We start from the raw sequence: 23,363 nt of genomic DNA, 5'->3' as shown, positions 1-23,363 counted from the left end.
GTGGAGGAGATAGAATTTGGAGTGATTTTTTTATTTTCTAGATGGGGAGTACACACAGCTCTGTCTATATGCTCAGCTGATGGCACAAGTCTTAAAGAGAGCCAAGCCATAGATCTATTTGACTGTCTGAGCCAATTTCATCAGACCAACTAACGTCTATATATCAGAACTAGATAATTGGCTTGCTGCTCTCCAAGCATGAAAAACTATTTCACACATTATTGTGAAGCTGGTTTTCTATCCTGTTATTAAGAGAAGATGCTCATTAAAAAGCCAAAACATTCTGATATTTAAATTTTTTATTGTTTTCTCATCAAAATTTCTCTTTGTAGAAGGATGGCAATGCCGCTCAGTGCATATTACATGAAGAAAGACATACCTCTCAAATGTCTAACCTGATAATAGGAGACAGCACTATGTCTAAAAATAAGCAAGATCACCACCACAATGCTGTCCACACAATTAATACACAGAAAATACACTACTATTAAATATAACAGAGTAGGCGCCCAACTGAAGAGTAGCCAGTAATTTCACAAAGAAAAGTAACAGTACAACAGGGGAGAAGAGAACTCATTTGCTATAATACATGATTGGAAGGATCACTAAATGAGTCATCTATTTGACAGCTACAACTGTTCCACTGTCAATGTAAAGAATTTCCAAAGGAATTTCAAGGATCTGAGAGCATAAATATCTGTGTCATGCAGAAGTCATGCTTCAACATCCTTGAAAGACCTGGAAAAATGTTCAGACATTTAAAACTTGGACCAGGATTCAAATAACTGGGCACAAGTACTTCACAATCACTTTGTACATGTCCCTCTTCTCCTCTTGAATCTCAGGACAAAAATGTTTTTGAAGTTACAATAGGGATGTAACCGTCAAGATCACCCCTCAGACTTAGTTTTAAATTTTAAGTCGGTATCACATTATTTTTAAGAAACAGAACCCATTCATCGCCTATGCTTCTGTAGTCTGATGTCCTGATAACTACAATCTGTTCATCAACTCCTTTGTTTTATGATGCCAGCACATGAAGACGGACATGATGCAGCTTCCCTACCATGGACAGAGTTCTCTCAGTAGAAGGATGCAGCAAAGAGCTTCCATTCAACTCTCTTACTTGCAGTGGGAGATCAATACATACTCACTGCCTTTATCTCTATCCAGATGCCTCTCACCCTCCCAAGATCCTGGGGAGGTGAGCGATGCCTAGATGTGTACGCAGGCGTTCACTGTGGAGCATGCATGTCTATGAACCAGTCAGGGAAGAAAGAAGAAAGCTCCACTGAGTATAATATAGCAGAAAGCTATATTAAGAGTGGAATGAATGTGTTCAGGTGACTGTATCACTTGGCTAGACTTGGCTAGTTTGCATGACTGCACAGTGTGAGAGCATAGACAGAGACATCTGAGTATCTTACTAACGAGTCACCAGCAAAGCACCACTCCAAAAGAATTGGGTCTACAAAATACGGTTATTTATGGTTAATGGAAAAGACAATTAAGAGGTATGCAACAAATATAAATATTGTATGGTACGTGTAATATACTCTAACAGAACTACAATTATGATTAACATTTATTAATGCATAAACCGAAACATTGACAGGACCACTATAAAACCTTCATAGTCAAAGATCTGCAAGGTAGCCAAGCTTTGACTGTATATCAATACAATAATTGATCTGTCAGGTAAGTTATTACCTACAGTGAAAAGTTTCAATCTACATTTGAAAAGCCTTTTTATACCATGTATAAAATAAATTAAAAAGGGAAGCAGAAATTCTCCTTTTATACTTTGCAAACATAGTGGGTGCAATCCACTGAGTAGTTCTCCTGTACATGTCACGGTGACAATAAAAGGGAGCTGGACAAGAGCACTACCATTCATTTCTACGTGGCCTGTGCAGGAGATCTTCTGGCTGAGTTGTGCCCATAATCAGTAGTTACATGGGTGTTCCTTTTACCTCCCCTTTGGTAAAACATATAAAGAGTTGACTTCATAGATTTTCAAAGTGTATAATACATATAAACAGAAAGATTTCAAAATGGGATTTTTTAAAAAGTGGATTTTAAATGTCAGACGTCTTCCACTTCCCATTGAGAAATTAGGTTTCCCCCTCCTCATTTGGAGTGTCAATAATAAAAACTTGCAAAATATTTGTACAATGAGCATAAACTTCCAAAATAATAAAAAAAATCCCCTTATTAAAAGCTATCCCCATACTATTGGCATTATCACATTTTCAGCTGTCTATGGAAACAAGCAACCCATTAATCAGCTTCTAAGTGCTTCTCCCTTCAGCTCTTTACATTTCACTTCCAAAATCCCATAACCATGTTCACATTTGCTAATAAACAGCACATGCCAGCTATATCTAAGCACTTTCTATTTATTTCAAAAGGGGTTGAGTGTTGAGCACATGCTTCACTACTACTAAGTTCAATAGGACATGTGAACAATCCTATGCACACTTGCTCGGGAGTAAGCCCTATTGAACTCAGTGGGACTTACTTCAAAAAATACCTGTGCAGGATAGGGCTTCAAAAACACTTCCATATGACTGGACTGTGACCTCCGTTTGCTGCCAGTTTGGTTACACGATTGTACATTGTAGCTTAAAAATAATTCATGGTCAAAAGATCGATTTCATATTTAAACGCAGTTATGTTCTTCAAAAAAAAAACCAGGAAAAAAGAAAAACACAGATTTAAACATCACATTTAAGCATTCTGATCCCCACATTAAAGTAAAGCATTAAACTAAAACAGCATCAACAATTAATAACATTTAAATCAAGCAAGACGTTAGAAGTTGAACGTGAAAGGAGAGGAAAAGTGACTACAGAGTATCCTACACCTAGAGTCCCTCTGTGGAAAGAGTACATTCGCTTTATTGCCCGTTCTTGCTGTTGGGATGGATGGCCACTGAATGACACAAGATGCCGATAGTTCTCTTTCCAACTCTTTTCACCACTGTTGCCAGCTGAAGTCGTCGTTGCTGCCAAATACCAAGAAAAACCCTAGGATGGTAGCAAAGATGACTGTGTTTCCTGTGAGGACAAGCGCACAGGCTCCCCAACGAATCTATGGTCGAGGGGGAAAGGAGAGTTACATGGCATATAGAAAGAAGCAAGCAAACATGTACACATTATGCTACCTATTGAGCTGCAACCAACGTAATTGCTCTGTGAATGGAATAAGCTCCTTCCGTTCACAGAGTGATTACATTGGATGCAAGCCACTTCTTACATTTATAATATTTGCTTATATGTGGAATCCATTGTTCTTAGGAGCTCAGAGGGTTCCCAGGTGGCATCCCAAAAGGATCCTGTTTAGGGCCAAATCCTATTTGTTTCAACAGTTTTATGTGCCTGATACCATAATCTGGGCTCTCTATCTGCCAGATGCTCTGACAAATAATCTAGAGTCCTGCCTACAAGCTTTATACCCAACATCATTTGACCTGTTCTATGCTTCTCCCTTTGTAAACAAACAGAACACCACAGTGAAACACATGCTCAAAAGGGGGAATTACTAACCAGTAGTGCTCTGGCAAACACAATTGGGAGCCCAAATGCTGAGACAACAATGCCCGTCGTAAGAAATATGGCAAGTTCCTTGCAGGCATTACTTGTAGCATCTGTGTCTTCGACGACTCTTCTTGCTATGCAGTATGGAATTGGAGAAAGGGTGTAGAAGAACAGGACAAATAGAGGCCAATATTCGCTAGAAGAAAAGAAAGCAAATCACATTTGACAGGTATTCTTCCTCTTGTCCTCAGAGTATCTTTAGATAAAGTCTGCCTTTACAATACACAGCAAAACACAATAAAACAGCCACACCCATATATAAGCAATGTAATAATTCATGATAATGCAAATAAAAGTCATGTGCAAAGACAGCTGGGGAAAATACAAGTCCAACAAAACATCTAACCCAAGGCTTGGTGCCATTTGGAATAGGAGGGACCATTTTTTTTTGGACCAGATGAGATACATGGTAAGAAAGCTTAGGCACTACCAATTTACATCAGCCCAGGTGAGTTTGATGCTCAGACCTAATATGACAGTTTTTGAAATAATCTTTTAACATTGGTATCTCCACCTTAAGGAGAACAAATGTATTAAGCATATAAGCAACTATTCAACTGGAGTAACAAAACTGATGCATTGAAGAGAGTGGAATAGAAAGTCATATGATTTGTTTCAATTTATAGTTCAGGCTGTTAAAGGTAAAGGTAAAGGGACCCCTGACCATTAGGTCCAGTCGTGACCGACTCTGGGGTTGCGGCGCTCATCTCGCTTTGCTGGCCAAAGGAGCCAGCGTACAACTTCCGGGTCATGTGGCCAGCATGACTAAGCCGCTTCTGGCGAACCAGAGCAGCGCACGGAAACGCTGTTTACCTTCCCGCCGGAGCGGTACCTATTTATCTACTTGCACTTTGATGTGCTTTCGAACTGCTAGGTTGGCAGGAGCAGGGACCGACCCCATCACGGGGATTCGAACCGCCAACCTTCTGATCAGCAAGTCCTAGGCTCTGTGGTTTAACCCACAGCGCCACCCGCGTCCCTTCTTATATATATAAACCTTTATATATAAAATGGTAAAGGTAAAGGGACCCCTGACCATTAGGTCCAGTCGTGGCCGACTCTGGGGTTGCGGCGCTCATTTCGCTTTATTGGCCGAGGGAGCCGGCGTACAGCTTCCGGGTCATGTGGCCAGAATGACTAAGCCGCTTCTGGCAAACCAGAGCAGCGCACGGAAACACCGTTTACCTTCCCGCCGGAGCAGTACCTATTTATCTACTTGCATTTTGACATGCTTTCGAACCCAAAGCTATATTGTAGGGCAGATTGAAGCTGTCAAGTCACTCTGTTTATTGCTTTAGGACTCTTCAGAAGAATAAACTTTTTGGATTACAACCTGAGAGGCTTTCTATCTCCAGGTCTATTCACGATTCCGAGATAAGTCAATGTGGTGCTCCTCAGATATTGTTGGACTCCAACTCCCATAAACTCCAGCCAATACGGCAAAAAGGCAGAAATAATGGGATAGTCCAGCAGCGCCTGGAGGTCAAATTGGCTAACCCTGAACTATCCAATATGGATTATAATGAACAGAGCACCTTTGTAGCTGCAAATTACAACTAGAATTTCATCACATAGCTAGAGTCTATGCTCAGTTGGCAGGTGTTGGGAAGGGCTATGGCAAAAGACCCTGGTTTCAATCTCTGGCATTGACAGACAGGTCTGGAAGACAGTCTGAAACGCTAAAGAGTCTGCAGTTAATGCTGATGTTACTGACTTTGCAGACTAATTGTCTGATTTGACATAAGACCACTCAAAAGTATCAACAAAGGGGTGCTAGGGATTTGCCAGAGTTGGTGTTGGTTTTGTTTGCTTATTTAAACCCAATAGCTACGAAGTAAGAAAAGAGAGTTAGAAATTAAAAAGGATTCTAAGACAACAGCAAACAAGAATATGCTTTTGAAAATGCATTACTTGTACTGCGGAAGGGCACAACCAAGCATCAGGAACATTAGTCCAACAGCTCCCCCAAAGGACAGGCTAATCAAAGCTGTAAAGACAGACATAAAACTGTATCAGTCCTCCAAAATATTTGATCAGTTTCCCCCCTCTACTAACAAGAACTGTGGGCAGAAGGGAGACCAGAGTACTGCTTCTATTCCTCTCATCAATAGCCTTCTCATTCAGTCACTTTGAATACACCATACAATAGCAAAGATGCAACTCCAGCTTGGAAAAAAAATAAGAGGGGGCAATACAAAATACAGTAGTGTAAATGGCTCCCTTTCCAAAAATTACATCTATATAAGCTGTGAACTGCTTTGACAGCTCCTGGTAGAATGTTCTTTATGAAAATAATACAAGTAATGCATTATGTGAGATGAAAAACAGTTATATTTACACTTTATAAATTTGATGCTGATAATTGGGGATCTCATGACTGTTCTGTTGTATTTAAGTACTGCTGGTGAGAACCCAATTTTATGCTGGGTTGCTGCTGATTTCATGGAAAGGAAGGACATCAGTAAATAAATTACTAAATGATATTGACTTAACTGTCAAGACTGCAAAAGTGTTAGCATCTATGTAGCCTTTTCCGGCTGTTCATAGTACTACGCAAAAATTACATCCGTCATTCCTACAACATCTCTGTAAGGTAGATGAATATTATTTTCTCCATATTTCAGAATGGGACTGATGTGGAGACAAAGTAGCTTACCTAAGTATACCCAGCAAGTTCATGACAAAAGCAAAATCCTATGTACTTACATAAGATGAAGTCTCATTTTTGAACTCAAAAAGGCTTACTTTTGTGTTAATTTATATAAGTTTGTGTATTAAGGTATCAGCACTTCCCTGTTGTCTGCCCCAGTAAAGGTAAAGGTAAAGGGACCCCTGACCATTAGGTCCAGTCGTGACCGACTCTGGGGTTGCGGCGCTCATCTCGCTTTATTGGCCGAGGGAGCCGGCGTACAACTTCTGGGTCATGTGGCCAGCATGACTAAGCCACTTCTGGCAAACCAGAGCAGCGCATGGAAACGCCGTTTACCTTCCCGCTGGAACGGTACCTATTTATCTACTTGCACTTTGATGTGCTTTCGAACTGCTAGGTTGGCAGGAGCAGGGACCGAGCAACGGGAGCTCACCCCGTCATGGGGATTCGAGCCACCGACCTTCTGATCGGCAAGTCCTAGGCTCTGTGGTTTAACCCACAGCGCCACCCGCGTCCCTTCTGCCCCAGTATCACTGACCAAATCAGTGACATTTCTCATTAAGCCACTCCACTTTCTTTTATTCTTGCTTGCAATGTACCAAATCTCCTTCCTATTTACGAAACTTAGCCCAGCCTCCCTCCAAGTATGTATCTATACTGCTATTTAAAGGTGCAAGATTAACATTGTGAACCACTTCAAGATGAGAGACAAATAAGAAATGTGTCAAATAAACAGTTATTTAAATGCACAGGAGCCTCATCTTCCTCCTTTGCATCTGGTAACTTTTACTGTAGACTGAATAGGTTGCAAGATCAAGTTTACTGGAATGGATTCAGTGCTTCTCAAACCAGCTGTTGTTGTATACAACTCCTATCATCCCTAGCTATCACCTCTAGCTAGCAGGTCTGGGATGATGGGAGCTGTAGCCCAACCACAGCTAGGGGTCCAAGTCTGAGAAACACTGGCAAACCTATGTGTGTTTCTTAATCAGCAAATTCTTCCAAACTAAATGGTGCTGAATTCCAGAAGAAGCTGCATAGTCTAATGCAACAAAACCATCAAAAAGTCCTTTCCCAGCCCAGACTAACCAATTCATTGTGACAGGATCTTTTGTGGAATAGATCAGGTTCATCGTTTATCCTGCAATATATGTGTAGCTGCAATGTTACACACACTTATTTGGCAGCCGCACTGCATTCAGCGGGGTGTTGCGTCTGCCTGGAAAGGCACAGGATCACAATGTTTCTTGCATTTTAAGGTATTGCAAAGCTTGGCTGACAGAGGTTAGCCATGCCCATTCCTACGAGTGTGCATTGGGTTGCAGCCCAAAGGTTTGCACAGCCCAATATTTCATTTTGCATGACAATTGGGATACCTTCAGAGAGCTGACAAGAAGGGCAATACAGTGGTACCTCGGGTTAAGTACTTAATTTGTTCTGGAGGTCCATTCTTAACCTGAAATTGTTATTAACCTGAAGCACAACTTTAGCTAATGGGGCCTCCTGCTGCCACCGTGTGCCGCTGGAGCATGATTTCTGTTCTTATCCTGAAGCAAAGTACTTAACCTGAGGTACTATTTCTGGGTTAGCGGAGTCTGCAACCTGAAGCGCATGTAACCCGAGGTACCACTGTAATAATAATAATAATTTTGTGGTTTTTTAATATTGCATTTTTATGTTGTGAACCCTACTGAGATCTACGCATGAGAAGGGCAGTATACAAATAATTAACAATAACATTAAGATGTCATCCCTTCCCTGTTCTTCCCCAGTACCTGGTTCTGGGGGAAGGGGGGATACTATCTCTGCACATGCTCTGGAGCTGCATCTCCTACACCCGCTAACTAGGAAAGTTAAAACTCCTATGAGACGGGCCTTGCTTCCGGCAACAACACTGGGCTCGCCTTGCCACCCGGCCCATGCCTAGGGATGTCGGGAACGGACGCGAGGGGTGGGGAGCGTCAACGCCACACAGGCCTCGAAATGTGGGTCCAGGTATTGGGGGCAGCAGAGAAAGAGACCAACGAGACACTCTCTCCGTTTGCGCGCTTTTCTAGCCAAGCGGCGCATCCTCACAGGCCGGGAAGGCGCACGTTGCCATGGAAACAACGCGGTCCCTCTTCTCCCCCCCCCCCTCGCCAGAAGACGTCACCGCCAGGGCTGAGGGGCGACGTCCTTTCCCGGACCTGGCACGGAAGAGCCCCCCCCCCTCCCCGCCTTGCTCCCGGGCCCTTTCCATGCCACCCACCCCTCGGAACCGCCACAGCGGCGCTACCTTTGATGCCGGCCATGATGCTGCTGTTATTGTCGCGCACAGGCCGCTCCCAGCCAACCACAGAGCGGGAGGAAGACGGCCAGACAGAACCCGGAAGTGAGCGCTCTTTCAGAACAGAGGAGGACTTCGGGCGGGCAGAAGTCGGAGGGCACCGTAGACTTATAAATAGTAGATGGACACGCAGGGCGCAACTTGCAGGTTCTGTAGGGCGTTTCGTCTGCTCCTTCCTCCAGGGCGAAAATAAGACACGTCTATAGGAACAGGGTCCGTATAGTTAAAGCTATGGTTTTCCCAGTAGTGATGTATGGAAGTGAGAGCTGGACCATAAAGAAGGCTGATCGCCGAAGAATTGATGCTTTTGAATTATGGTGCTGGAGGAGACTCTTGAGAGTCCCATGGACTGCAAGAAGATCAAACCTATCCATTCTGAAGGAAATCAGCCCTGAGTGCTCACTGGAAGGACAGATCCTGAAGCTGAGGCTCCAGTACTTTGGCCACCTCATGAGAAGAGAAGACTCTCTGGAAAAGACCCTGATGTTGGGAAAGATGGAGGGCACAAGGAGAAGGGGACCACAGAGGACGAGATGGTTGGACAGTGTTCTTGAAGCTACCAGCATGAGTTTGACCAAACTGCGGGAGGCAGTGGAAGACAGGAGTGCCTGGTGTGCTCTGGTCCATGGGGTCACGAAGAGGTGGACACGACTAAATGATGAAACAACAACAACAACATGGGAACAGGGAAGGGACGCTGGTGGCGCTGTGGGTTAAACCACTGAGCCTAGGACTTGCCCATCAGAAGGTCGGCGTTTCGAATCCCTGTGACGGGCTGAGCTCCCATTGCTCGGTCCCTTCTCCTGGCAACCTAGCAGTTTGAAAGCATGTCAAAGTGCAAGTAGATAAATAGGTACCGCTCTGGCAGGAAGGTAAACGGCGTTTCCGTGCGCTGCTCTGGTTTGCCAGAAGCGGCTTAGTCCTGCTGGCCACATGACCCGGAAGCTTTACGCTGGCTCCCTCAGCCAATAAAGTGAGAGGAGCGCCACAACCCCAGAGTCGGTCACGACTGGACCTAATGGTCAGGGGTCCCTTTACCTTTATGGGAACAGGGATTTTTAGTGATTGGACGGCGCCTTGGCTCATGCAACGAAAGCCAGAATAAAAGAGAGAAGGGGAAGGGACTTTTGATTGCAAATCTAAACCAGCTTCAGCTCTGTCTCCTTCTTAAAATATTAACGGAGGACAGTCACTCTCTCCCAACTGCAGCCCCATCCATCTTGTAATATAGAGATAAGAGAATTGAAGTAGCGTTAATTTTCACGTAAAATAAGAACTGAGCTGGAAACAGTGAACTCCTGTCTTTGCAGCTGCCTTTTGTTGGTGGTGGTGTTTGGCGGGGAGGAGCTTTGTGCCTAATAATACCTACTACGCTTTAATATTCTAGATTCGTCTATTGCTTAGGCAGCTTTCACTTCTTTCCTGGGGTAATGTTTTTAAAAATGGCTTCGACCATGAACCTGGAAGTCCCGTCCCCACCGCTGATAATGAAATATGTTATCCACCTGCTTATATTCCAATCCTATGCACAGGCCTCCTTTTTATACCTTTTCCCTCCAACCTCATTACTTCCCTTCATCACCATTCAACATGCTCATAGGCTGGTTCTTCTTACTAATTTGATAGTTTAAGTAGGTTTCTGAGAGACCAAGTTAAAACTGTTTGTATAACACTTTTGCAATTTCATAGTTGCGTGTGCAACAAGATGCAAATGATAAAATCATTTAAATTGTACCAGTGCCTGAGCTTATTTTTGGAAACCGCACCATGATTCAAGGTAAATTCAAAGGCATGCAGAGATTCCCTGGCCTAGGACATTCACAACAGCTCTCAACAAATCTATGTGTATAATGTGGTGTTTTTTTTAAAAGGTGGCATTGTGTATGCTCTATAAAGCAATTGGAAGGCACGTTGTAAATCTGCACAGATTAATTAATACAATTGAATGTGTGTGGGAGTGGGGAATAAAAGGTCAAATATCCATGGCACTGGAAAAATCATTTCATTGCAATTACTTAATATAAAGGAGCCAACACCTTTTACTATAATGTCAAGTAAATGTCCAATGGAGAGGGTGGTGCTGTGCCCTAAACCACTGAACCTTTTGGACTTGCTGATCAGAAGGTCAGCGGTTCAAATCTGCATGATGGGGTTACGGTCCCAGCTCCTGCCAACCTAGCAGTTCGAAAGCACACCAGTGCAAGTAGATAAATAGGTACCGCTGTGGCAGGAAGGTAAACTGCGTTTCCATGCTCTCTGGTTTCCGTCACAGTGTCCCATTGCACCAGAAGCAGTTTAGTCATGCTGGCCACATGACCCGGAAAGCTGTATGTGGAGAAACCTTGGCCTGAAGTGAGATGAGTGCCACACCCCATAGTCACCTTTGACTGGACTTAACCATCCAGGGTCCTTTACCTTTTACTATAATGTCACTACCCACAGATCAAGCTGCTGCTAAAAGGCCAGGTTCTTTTTTAAAAAAACCTCCACTGTTCACAACCTTAACTGAATCATACAGTGCATTGCAGAGCTGAGTAATAGATTGCATCATATATGTCTGTTGTGCTTCCTTCATGGATTTGTGCAAGTATAGCCCTGCCTACAACATCTCAAGCCACAGTGTGCTGAATGTGTGTAAGGTGCCACAAGACTCCAGCTTGCTTGCCACCAAATAGCCACAATAATAATCCATTATTACTGGGGAACTTTTCTCGTGTCCAGACCCGTGTTCCTCAAACTTGTATCGCCGGCTGTCGATGGACTACAACGCCCATCACCCGTGACGATTGGTCTTGCTAGAAAGGGATCATGGGAGTTGTAGTCCAACAAGAGTTGGGGCGCCTGTAAGCGGCCTTTGTTTATTGACACTGACTCACCGGAAGAGACGATACACTAATGTACACCCTGCACAAGCCCATTGGTTCCCGGCTGCTGCTTGCTTTGCCCCGCCTCCCATGGCCAGCAGAGCCAATGAGAGGAGAGGAGCTTCTCCAGCCAGCGAATAGGATTGCCGGGCGACGGGCGGAATGGCCAATCATCCCATCGTCTTGTCGGATGACCCTCCAGTGGCGAAAGGCGGGCGACAAAATCCCGCCCCCCCTCCGACTGCGAGGCGGTTAAAACACCGTTGCGCCGTCGAGAAGGTTCGACCCTTGAAGAAGGCAGCAGCCGCGAGCCGGCGAGGGAACCAATCAGAGACGCGGAGAGCGCCGACGCCACAGCCGCTGAGAGAGAAGACTCGTCGGCGGACGCGCCGCGATGGTGGCGCCGCTGAGGCTGCCGCTGCTCCTGCCGCTGTTGGTGGTGCTGACGGGGAGCGGGCTGGCGTGGGGCTGGGCCCAGCAGGGTAAGGCCAGGCCGGAGCGGCGGGCGGGTGGGGAAGGGCCGCAGTATCCTGTCAGAGGCTACTGTCGTCAGTCGTGACAGGGAAATGGGGCCTCCAGGTTCAAGCGCAGTTTACCTCAGAAACGCCTTCGGTGCGGGAGGGCGGCTCTCTCGGAGCCCTGCTTGCTTGGGAGCTTCCTGGTTTGGCAGGCAGAAGTGGGACCGGCGTCTCTTCTTGGCATGTCGGGGCGTCCAAAGGTGACAGCCCTTTCCGCCCAAGGGGGAATTTGTAATTTGAATTTGTTGCCTGAGCTTGGTCGTTTCCCACTTGCCTCCACATCCCCTTTTCCCTCCTGTGACTGGTGGTGGGTGTGGTTGTAAGCCTGAGGCATGGGCTGTGTTGCTTTTGTTGACAAATGCATTGGATTGCAGAGGGCTGGGACCAGATGCCGTTTTACAATGTGTTGGATTAGGGCGTTATTGGGTTCTCTGCGTTTTATTTTTATTATGTATTTCATGTTTTTAAATTGCATTTTTATCTTGTGAAATATCTGAGTCCTGCAGGTATGGGGCAGTATACAAATTTAGTAGTAAGTAATAGTAATAAGGGAAGTAGTAATGAGGGACACGGGTGGCGCTGTGGGTTAAACGACAGAGCCTAGGACTTGCCAATCAGAAGATCGGCGGTTCGAATCCCCGCAATGGGGTGAGCTCCTGTTGCTCGGTCCCTGCTCCTGCCAACCCAGCAGTTCGAAAGCACGTCAAAGTGCAAGTAGATAAATAGGTACCGCTCCGGTGGGAAGGTAAACGGTGTTTCTGTGTTCTGCTCTGGTCCGCCAGAAGCGGCTTAGTCATGCTGGCCACGTGACCGGAAGCTGTACGCTGGCTCCCTTGGCCAATAAAGCGAGATGAGCGCCACAACCCCAGAGTTGGTCACGACTGGACCTAATGGTCAGGGGTCCCTTTACCTTTACCTTAGTAGTAATAAATGGCCCACAGAGCCCCTTCAGCTCAACAGTACTATGATTCTATGAATTAATGAATTAACAAATGAAAGATGGAGGCTCCGAGGCAGTTTGTCTCTGAATATGACTGTGGGTTTTGGGGTGCGGGTGGGGGAGAGAAATAAACAGGAGAGCAGTTGCCTTTTTGTAAGAGTTCCAGAATCATCTGACTGGTCACTAAGTGAATATTTGGTGTGATCCAACAAGTGTCTTTGCATATTCTCAGTAACTGTGGTGACAACATGGAAACCTTCCTATTCAGCAACAGTATCTCTCCGCATACTAATCAATAGTCAGACGAGGGGAAAGCTGTAGCTTTCAGAGGCACCTTATGAATAAGGTAGTGGGCTAATTGGACCTCAGTGTAACAGCCCAATGCTGTAAATTTCATGTACTTTGGAATTCAGATCCAGTGTGCTCCAGTTTGGTGGGCTTTATTCACATGTAATTGTAGATAGGATTGTAAATTAAATGGAACCTCCATGTCCAAACACTATATATATTTGATTATTATTATGCTGGGCAAATAGAAAATAAGAGACATACAGTATCTTGCTTACTGAGATTTCAGAAGCACCTGGCTGACAGATATTGGAATCAAAATACTTGACAATATGGAACAGCCTTTCTCAAACTTGGTTCCCCAGATGTTGTTGGACTACAACTCCCATAACCCCTAGTTACCAGGACGAGTGGTCCAGGATGATGGCTGTTGGTAGTCCAACAACAATTGGGGATCCAAGTTTGAGAAAGGCAGATATGGGGTATTGGCATGATCCAGCAAGGCAGTGCTTTCCTGTCCTCCAGTAATTATGCATCAGCATATATGTAGAGCATAAGAAAAGAAAATCATTTTTTCTGTGCTTAGTTTTCAGACACTAGAGAGCTTTGTAATATTATTTGTTAACTCAATTTTTGGGATTGTCATAGGCAGCTGGGAAATATTGGGAAAATGGTAACAGGAATTATTCTACTGAGAAGTTATCTGTTGGCTTTTAGTGATTATCCTGGATTTTTTTTAAAAAAAGACTGCATTCCTATTTTTGCCTAGTGTTTCTCAATCTATTTTTGTACTCCCACATTCTTCCAGATAAAATTTTGTTGCGAGAAATCCAAGCCCTGACACTCTACCCAGGCAGGTTTACTAATTATCGGCGGACATCTCCAGTTCCCCAGTTGCACTGTACTGGCGGCTCAGCTGGATGTGCAGCGTACACCCCCGAGGTCGTCCAGTGTTACAACAAAGGCTGGGATGGCTACGATGTACAGGTATAGTTACTTGGGAATCTGTATAAATTAATTAATCCTGGTGTTGGGGTGAGAAAATGCTGTATGTTCCCTTTATAAGGCATACAAAGGAATGTTCCCTTGATAGGGCAAAATGGCCAGGACATAGGGAGGATGAGCCATTGATGCTTCTATTTGCAGCCAGATGTAGGAGGTAAAAAACAGATTGAGAGAAGCTAGCTCCTCTACAAAGTGGGTCCATATTACTTTCAAGAGAAATTTGGAGACCCAATCAGTGTTCCGGTGCTATTAAAGAGTACTTCTGTTTGACAGTCTTCCCCAAGCCACTTTGTGAATCCTGTTAAGTGGGTAAAGACATGTTTCCCTCATTAATGGGACTCTGAAAATACCAGCTTTTAGAAAAACTGAATTGTAATAAAAATTCCCTGAACAAGATTGTTGACCAACCTGCTTCCTCAGTCACAAGAATGAATTAGTAGAATATTTTGAAGTCTTCAATAACAAGTGGTCCAAAATTATTAATTATTTAGTGTTACTTTCTTGTGAAATTCCTTTTGAGAACTTGCTCCCAATCTGCAGGAAACAGAAATGTTGTGTGTGTTACACTGTTTTTAAATAACATTATTGGTGAGATCCACGGTCATGTGAGCAGAAGTCCTCTCATATGACAGGACTTCTCCTTCTCTCCCTGTATGCTCAGTCAGATCTCCATAAGGTCATCTAGCATAAATTTAAGGGGCAGGGAGGGGGAGTCCATGGATATCTAGTCCACTTGTGGACAGACACAATTTGGTATCTGTAGTTTATTTTATTCTACTTAAAAGGAAGCAAAAATAACAAATGATGTTTCCTATTTCAGTGGGAGTGTAAAGCACACATGGATATTTCATATCGCTTTGGAAAAATCGAAGTAAGCTGTGAAGGCTACGATTACCCGGATGACCCTTACATATTAAAAGGATCATGTGGCTTGGAGTACACATTAGAATTAACCAAGGAAGGACAGCAGAAAGCGAATTCCTTTGGTGGCAGTTACTATTCCACAACATCTCATGATTCATTAGGCTCAGGTGCTGGAGTGATCCTCTTAATATTATTTGTGGGCCTTGTTTACGGCGTCTACAAGCTATTCCTCTGTGATAACCGGCCACAACATGGTTTCTCTCACGGTGATGGTTATCCAGGAACCTATGGGCAGGATAATCAAAGTCCCCCTCCACCTGGATTTAAAACAGACTTCACACCTCCTCCAGGATTTAAATCCCACTTCACAGGTAAAGTTCTCTCTTGTATATGACAATAGGAACACAGGCATTGAGAGATCTTGTCCAAAGCTGGACAATAAGTAGTACTGCATTGTAGAATTTTGTTCATTTCTTGTTCTCAGTCCTCAGGTCTGTAAAAGACATTATTATATTCTGTAGAACTTCATTCTTATGGCAGTTCCTTCTACTCTTGATTTGACATTTTATTCTAAACCAAAAGGGTGGGAAACAGTAATCCCATGAAAGGGTAAGAGGATATGAAATAGAGTATGCCACTCATGTGGGCCTGAGCTCTCATCTTCTACCAGTCTGCAATGCAGGAGATCAGCATGGATGCTTCATTGCTTGTAGGTGTGGCTTGCTTTCTGTAGATAATCTTTTCTATACCCTCTTAGTTACTACCTCTATATTTATAACTATTTGTGGCAAGATGTGTGGCTGGTAGTGATGCAGGCATATTATGTTGTCACTCTACTGTCTTTCAAATCTCAAGTCAATGAAATGGAGTAAAGTAACCTCAGAAGGTCAAAGAATGATTAAGAATGACTACATTGCATCTTGGAAATAATAAACACAAGGTTTTATTAGCAGATCCTGAGTCAATAAAAAGAAGGCATCAAACAAACTGGAAAGCTTGTTGGTAGTACCTGTTCTGCTAATATTGCAGGTCCCATTGTACTACAGTAGTAGTAGTAGTAGTAGTAGTAATACACTGTCCACCTGGCTGGGTTGCCCCAAAACATCAAACATTAAGAGCAGCTTATTAGGAAGTAACCCTCAGTGGCATCTCCGGATCTACTTTTAAATAAACATATTTGAGATCAGGCTGTTAGAAATTTTAAAAGACCCTTCAGTTTCTAGCAATGGGGACCCAGTGTTGGCTGACATAGCAGTGATGCTTTTTAAAATAAATAAATAAATTTGGAGTCTCTTGTTAACTATAGCATCATGATGATTTGCATGTATGATTAACATCAGATAAATTGCCTTCATATTACCCATTGTGAATCTGGAAGCATTACATAACAGTATTTATGAGTGTGCATGTGTGAACTGTTAGTGTAATTCCCCTTCATTACTTCAGAGTTTTTAAGCTGACCTTGATTCAACATCTGAAATAATTTGAGAGCCTTGATCTTGAGTGACATTCCAAAGCAAATAGCCCTCTGGTAACTTCTTCAACATAACAGCACTGCTTCTGTTTCAAAGATTGTTTAATCTAAATCTATATAATTTTATTTGGATTAAGGTGATGCTGGTGGCTCGTATTCTGGTTCAAATTCAAACTCAAACTCAGGGCCAGGATTTTGGACTGGGTTAGGTGCTGGAGGGCTACTGGGATACCTGGCAGGCAACCAAAGGTAAGCTCTAAGACTATCTACCTTGTTTTCTCTTGGCAACAATACTTTCTGGTCCTGGTGGGTGATATATTTACATAAAATGTGTGAGAGGTGAAAGGAATGGCGTTCCCAAGGACAAGAAACCAAAGTGAGAGATTGTCTTCTACATGCAACATCCAATAATTTATCTATTCAATTTTTAAAGTTTTGATTAACCATTCTTTAATTAGGGGAATAACTGGAATTTTCTGGTGTATAGCTAAAACAATCATCAGTATATTCAAAATCAATCACGAGCCCTAACATCTATAGTAAAATTAATCCCTAACGTAAGGCCAAAAACTTCAAGAATCTGTTTTTATTTCATTTGGAATATATATTTTCCAGAGATGCATAAAATCTGCAGTATTTATATTGCATTTCCAGCATTTAATATGATATGATTTGTAATATTTGTAATATTTTATTAAGCATGCTACAGCTTCAAAAGGAAAAAATGCTTTAAAGTTCTGAGAAATATTTATCTCGTACTTGAAGTGCTGCTTCTCTGTACATAGTGATCCAGCCTGTAGTCACTTGGAGACTTTATTATAGAAGCCATGAAGGAGTTAGGTTGTGTGCAAAGTATTCTTCAGGGGCACAGTCTGGAAACTAGATTGGCCACCAGAGAATACAGAAATCGGCTATCCTTGATACAATGCTCTTTTAATTAGGCTCCTTGCTTTGCAGTTGCATAACATTGCATCATTCAGTGAAGAAATTCCTGCTACCCTGTTTATAGTAAAGCAGCAGCTTCAAGAGAACTGAGGTGTTAAATGGTGGTCTTTGCTTTCAAATAACAGAATATTTCAAATAGTAAAAATTCTTAAATTGTGTTTTGCTTGTTGCATATTATCTTTTGTTTTGGGGAGTTCTAAAAAACAAAGGAGAGGTGTACATTTGAAAATAAATATAAAATAATTCAAAGGTCAAGTTACTATAAATTGTATTTAAGCTGGTCTTCCTTCTAACATAAGCTTCTAATATTTGTCTTGCATTCCTGTGGCCTGCCTATTCCAATATACAACTGTACAGTAATGTTTTTCCAGTTTCGTTTGTTATGAACTAGGATTCGTTTGTTATGAACTAGCTACTTTCCATTACCAGATCCAGGTATAATTCTATTAGTTACTTATTTGATCTCCAGCTCCTCTTAGCTCATCTTACATTACAGGTTATTCCTAGCCAGCCTCTGGTTTCTTTGGCTCCTTTTGCTTATCAAGCCTCCCTTTTCTCCCCATTTCCCTTTGTGCTTCCCCCCACATAATTGTTTTGAAGTATAGTTGATTAACTGCTGCTTCAAAAGGAATGAAATTTAAGTAACAGCTTATCAGAGCTCAGTTATCAGTGTAAAACACAGCCAAGATCCCAGCCCATGTAAATCAGAGGAAAAAGGAAGTTGATGACAACTCAGTAACCATGTTAATTCTCTTCCTTTAAAAAAAGAAAAAAGGCTTAAGATTCTTATTTAAGTGAGTTTGCAACAATTTGTTTTGGCATTTTCCTGCAATGTTTAGTTATATTTAGTATTTGCCAAGAACTCACTGAGCACAGCCTTCTAGTCACTTTATTTCTTAGGTTCTTAGGTAATGCTATTATTTACACTGGCTGTGTGACCTTGGTTTTGCACTGAATCTAAAAGACTTCTGAGTATTTGATGCTGTTGTTTATATCTCTGCAAACTATTGTGGTGGTTCTGCCTTGATTAACATGTTAAGAGACTAGATAAAATCCCAAAGCTACTCATGGGAATTACTGTCTTCTGGCAAGATTAACCCTGTTCTGTGCAGGCAACAGGTTCCTCTAAGCTGAAGCTAAGTTTGTTTCTTTGGACAGTTTTTATTAAGAGTTACATTGGTGGATTTAGGGGTGTTCATCAACTTCCTGTGTTTGAAAATTAACAATAAATTGCTCAGTACCACCCTTGGCAATCTTGTTCTTTGTTAAATTGAAGTGTATTATTTTAATGGAACCATAGGAAAGTTTACTTGTAATTTGTTGCTGTTAGGAACTAGAAAGCTGCTTTATATGTCAGACCTACCTCTGTATTCCCAACACTGACTGGTAGCATATCTCTAGGGTTTGAGGCAGGGTTCTCTTCCAGCCCTACCTCGGGATGCTGGATATAGAATCTGCCACTGTGCTATGGCTCTTTCCAAAATTACTGAATATCCACTTGCATATATAAATGTGTTTTTCCTATAGTGACCTTTTTAAAAGAAAGGGGTGGTTTCTGGGTTTACAGTGCCTTTGTTGCTGGTGAGTTTCACATTGCGTGGCGAGTTCCCGCCCCCACCAGGATAAATAAAGACACAAGACACCGTAATGTAAGGTTAATTGGGCGAATTAGGCCACAACTTTATTGAATTCAGGAATGAGAGGCATTGGCATAGGCATTGGTCCTAACGACTATCCGGCTCCAGCCCATTTGCTGGAGACACGGGGAAGGGTTAACCTTATATCGGGGGAGACTCCCGCGAGGCACGTCGACTAGGAGCTCCCCTGGGTCACCGCTCTGGGGCGTGCCTTTGGCCCACACCTCCATAGGCTTCGGACAGGGCCACGCCCCCTGGGTCCTTTAACGGACCACCCTTCGCTCGCTGGGGGGAGGTGATTGCGTTCCTCCCCCACACATCATCTTAACCCCTTCTTACCAATGCCTACCGCCACACGAGCAAACGCTCGCCGCCAATACTCTCATGCCTGAAACCAATCCCTTATCCCCCTCACTATATCCTCAAGCCATATATCATTTCCTGCATCAGACAGATGCACGCCATCAAGCCGGTAGAGGGCCTCACAGTTGAAACGAATGCCCGGGTGTCGTATGACCCTTCCCCCCAGGGCTGCCACTCTACGCACCACCGCCCAATCCACGGCCTTTCTTGCCCTGTTTATGGCCATCGGGCACCTGCAATCTCTCCAAACCCGCCTCTCCATCAAGGAGGCCCAAATGATTAAGAGGGCGAGCCCCCTCCGCGCTGGCCCTAAATAGGTCAAGCCACGCCCCCCAGCCGACCAGCTGATTGGCTGGCTGGGGGGGGGGCAGGCCCGACGGGGATTCCCCTGCTCTCGCGTGGGGTGGGCGTGAAGCCCGCAACCCCACCTCCTGGGGCAGGCCCGGAAGTGGCTTTATATGACCTTCCACTTTTAAAAAAACCAGACTCCTTATAGACTTTTTGCCTGAAAAAGAAAGTGAACATGTGATATCTGGGTTTAAGGATTGAAGAAAATAATCGGTTTATAGAAAGTCTAATTGTAGGGTGTTAACCTTACAGTGGATGTTTGGAATAATTTTCTATATATAGTTAACAGACAAAGAATCAGCAGTTCTTTTTTCTTTTCTTAATTTTGAATTGTTTTTATTTAGATTAGTGTTTTTTTTGCTTTTTTGATACAAAGGTTCATATCAAATGTCCAATATCTTTTTAATTTTCTTTCAAACTTTAATAAAATCTATAGGGGGGAAATATTTTACCTCCCCACTTCTATACTAGCTTATCTGTTTCTTTAAACATTTATATTACTACTGCTATTGCATGTGGTGGGGAAATGACATTTGTCACTAAAATAGTTTAAATAGTTTAATCGATTTCTCCCCACCACAGGTCATCTACGTATAACCGATATTCACCTTACCATAATACGTGGGCTGGTCCAACTGCTCCACCTCCTACATTTGGTGCTTCAAACAGCTCTTCAACGTCTTATTCAGGGACAAAGTCCACCTCGGGTAAGTTATAAGCCATGTTATCTTTATTTTCCTGGTGAACCTCAGGGGCGGTGACTTTAATCACTTCACTGCAGTCCAGAGAAATTGATTGCATTTAATTCATGTTTAATTTTAATTTTGTTTTTTCATGATATTTTTATTTTATTTGCATTATTACATTCAGTTACACATTTTAACATTCTTAGCAATACATTCCAAATTATTGTTTTCAATACTATATGTGTAAATCTCTATGTTTAGATATTTTCCTTATTCCTATCCGTGACTTCCCTCCACCACTTTACAGCTTCTTTTGTTTTTGTTTCTTTTTCTATTGTGTTGTGCATATTGCTTCTGTTTCCCCCATAAGACGTCTGTCAATATTTTAGCTTTACAAAATTTAGTCAATGCATATCAATAAATTTGTTTTGGAACGATGTTTTGTCATATATTCTTCCACACATTCCCATTCTGTAATGTAATTCCTGTTTAAATCTTTGGGGGTAGATAAGTGACAAGTCATCTGCCTCACTTTTCATAGGATTTAGGCTTAGTTTTCACCAAGCTGATAAACCTGTATGGGCTCTCCTACATAATGTAGGAGAAGGCACACATAATTTAATACTCTCCCATATTACTGCCTCGCACCTGGCATATAGAAAATTTGTATATTAAAATATGCGAGTAGAACTGCTTTCCACCTATTTTCAAAAGGTCTTGTCTTACATGTACAATATTTACTCAAATGGAGTTCTATTAAACATTGTAATAGATGAGAGAGGATACACCCACACACCACACAACACATTTGTAGTAATGTTTAATTGTTTATTGGTGGTGGTTGTTATTTATTTATTCATTCATTCATTCATTCATTCCTTGCCTTTTTCTCTGACAGTGACTTAAGGCCACTTACAGATAAAATAAGAACAGTTGAAAACAAAGGGTGGGGGGGATAATTTAAAAACAAGTAAACATTAATAGAATTTATGTATATAATATAAAATGATTTCTTCAATTTGTTCTTAAAAGTATTACCCATTGACTGATCATCTTTCTCTTTCTCTCTTAGGTTTTGGAGGCACAAAAAGGAGATAAAGTTCCTGATCTGCTTGAGTGTGTGAATAAAAACAACTTTCCAGCAATTATTTAAAATTCTTTCCAACAATTTTGAAACCTGTTTTAGGTTTGGCTTTGTAAAAGTTCATATTTGGATTCAGTTACACATATGTGTATTCGAGTTTGAACTTTAATATATAGTTTTAGATTTCAGGAGTTGTTTTGGATAATTGCTTAGAATAGAAAAACAAGAAACGGACACAAATTCTTTCTGAAACCATTAAGTGCCAGTGAAAACAATGGTACATTTCTGAGTAAACCATAATTTACAATGGGCAACATTTTTTTAAAAAACCAAAAATAAAGAGCATGAAGAAATACTATTACAGCAGGTTGAAAGCAGCATGAAGGCGAATCTTCACATTAAACTTGTTCCAAAATGTTACAAAAAATACCCATTTCCCCATAAACCATAATCATAGTAACTATTGTACCAAGAGATAAGAGATATGCTTTTCCCCCTCCCCAATTTTTAGCTGTTATAATCTTAGTAGCAGTTACAGTATAAGGTTTAAACTCTATTTCTTGATCATTTTACGGAAAAAACATCTTTTAGATTCGCTCCTTCCAAATAAAAAGGTTCTGTAGTGAGACAAAAAGTTCTTCTTAGTGGCAGACACATCTGTACTTCTTGACGAGCTTGTAACAGAACCCCCCATCAGTCAACCTTGAAACAAGGGACAGATTTCAAAGTAGCCCCCACTGTAGGAGGGGAAGAGGATAGAGAAGGGTGGGTGAGCGAGAGAGAAGGACCTTTCTGGATAGTTACCTTTATGCCTGATAAGTAAAAAACGGAAGTGAAAGTTTGAGAATTCCAGTTTGCTTTCTGGGGATAATAACATGGAAATAACGGGGATAATAACGAGGAAATGGCATATCTACATCTTTGAAAAAACTGCTTTAACTTGTTTTTATTTGGTTTTGGGGTGAAAACCCAATAATAGACATGCATGGGGTTTTAAAAGTAAGTCAGTCTTACTTGGTTTGCATTCAGCTTAGTCATAGTTTGAGTAGACCCGTTGAAATCAGTGGATTCGATTGGCTACAACCAATTGAGTTCAGTGGAGCTTGTTTCCAGGTATACATATAATTGTAGACCTTGACCCTAACCAGTTCTGGTCATAGGCTACTAGTACATAGAATCACAGAACTGTAGAGTTGGAAGGGGTCCCAAGGGTCATCTAGCCCAGTGTTTCCCAACCTTGGATCTCCAGTTGTTTTTGGACTACAACTCCCATGATCCCTAGCTAGCAAGATCAATGGTCAGGGATGATGGGAATTGTAGTCTGAAAACAGCTGGAGACCAAAGGTTGGGAAACACTGATCTAGCCCAACCCCCTGCAATACAAGAATCACATTAGTTGTACACAGTAATATATCATCAAATGACATATCCAGCCAATTCATCTAGATGAGCACCATAATGTGGATTTCATCAACATCAGGTCCTTGTCCTACCCACATGATGCTGACACAAAGCCCTACACTAGGACTAGACAACAGAACGAAAGAACAATCTCTCCCCCACTCCCTTTCCCCCTCAACCGCAAGATGTCTATGACAAAAATGTATTTCACTAAAGGCAAACAGTGAAAAAGACATGAATGTAAAGTGGAGACGATAGGTGTACCTTTCCCTGTTTTTCTGTTTGTTTTGTAACAAAAAAAGGATCTTTAATAAAAACTCATTTTAAAAAATCAGGTCCTTATGCAGAATACAACTTCCCTGTAAGTTATC

At 42.3% G+C, this 23,363-nt stretch overlaps 2 protein-coding genes across 3 annotated transcripts; one reads left to right on the top strand and one right to left on the bottom strand.

Annotated features, from left to right (window-relative positions):
• Window positions 1-281: 281 nt before the first annotated feature.
• Window positions 282-8,673, bottom strand: LEPROTL1 (leptin receptor overlapping transcript like 1). The gene is made up of 4 exons (XM_081894963.1): window positions 8,525-8,673; window positions 5,511-5,586; window positions 3,549-3,735; window positions 282-3,093 (listed from the first exon to the last, which is right to left on the bottom strand). Exons 1-4 carry the CDS (start codon window positions 8,538-8,540, stop codon window positions 2,977-2,979), a joined length of 396 nt encoding a protein of 131 aa, XP_081751089.1. The 5' UTR covers window positions 8,541-8,673; the 3' UTR covers window positions 282-2,976.
• A 3,001-nt stretch (window positions 8,674-11,674) lies between these two features.
• SARAF (store-operated calcium entry associated regulatory factor) lies at window positions 11,675-22,470 on the top strand. Of its 2 annotated transcripts, XM_081895096.1 has the most exons (7): window positions 11,675-11,921; window positions 13,994-14,172; window positions 15,011-15,425; window positions 16,666-16,777; window positions 20,404-20,528; window positions 21,580-21,641; window positions 22,075-22,470. In XM_081895096.1, exons 1-6 carry the CDS (start codon window positions 11,834-11,836, stop codon window positions 21,603-21,605), a joined length of 945 nt encoding a protein of 314 aa, XP_081751222.1. In that variant the 5' UTR covers window positions 11,675-11,833; the 3' UTR covers window positions 21,606-21,641; window positions 22,075-22,470. The 2 variants fall into 2 exon arrangements, with proteins under 2 accessions (XP_081751222.1, XP_081751221.1); XM_081895095.1 differs by lacking the exon at window positions 22,075-22,470 and having other exon boundaries at window positions 21,580-21,910.
• Window positions 22,471-23,363: the final 893 nt, after the last annotated feature.

Source organism: Podarcis melisellensis, assembly GCF_964234715.1.
Source record: "Podarcis melisellensis genome assembly, chromosome: 17".
Classification (NCBI taxonomy): Eukaryota; Metazoa; Chordata; class Lepidosauria; order Squamata; family Lacertidae; genus Podarcis; species Podarcis melisellensis.
The sequence above is the reverse complement of the archived record's forward strand: the minus strand, read 5'-3'. Positions and strand labels throughout refer to the sequence as shown.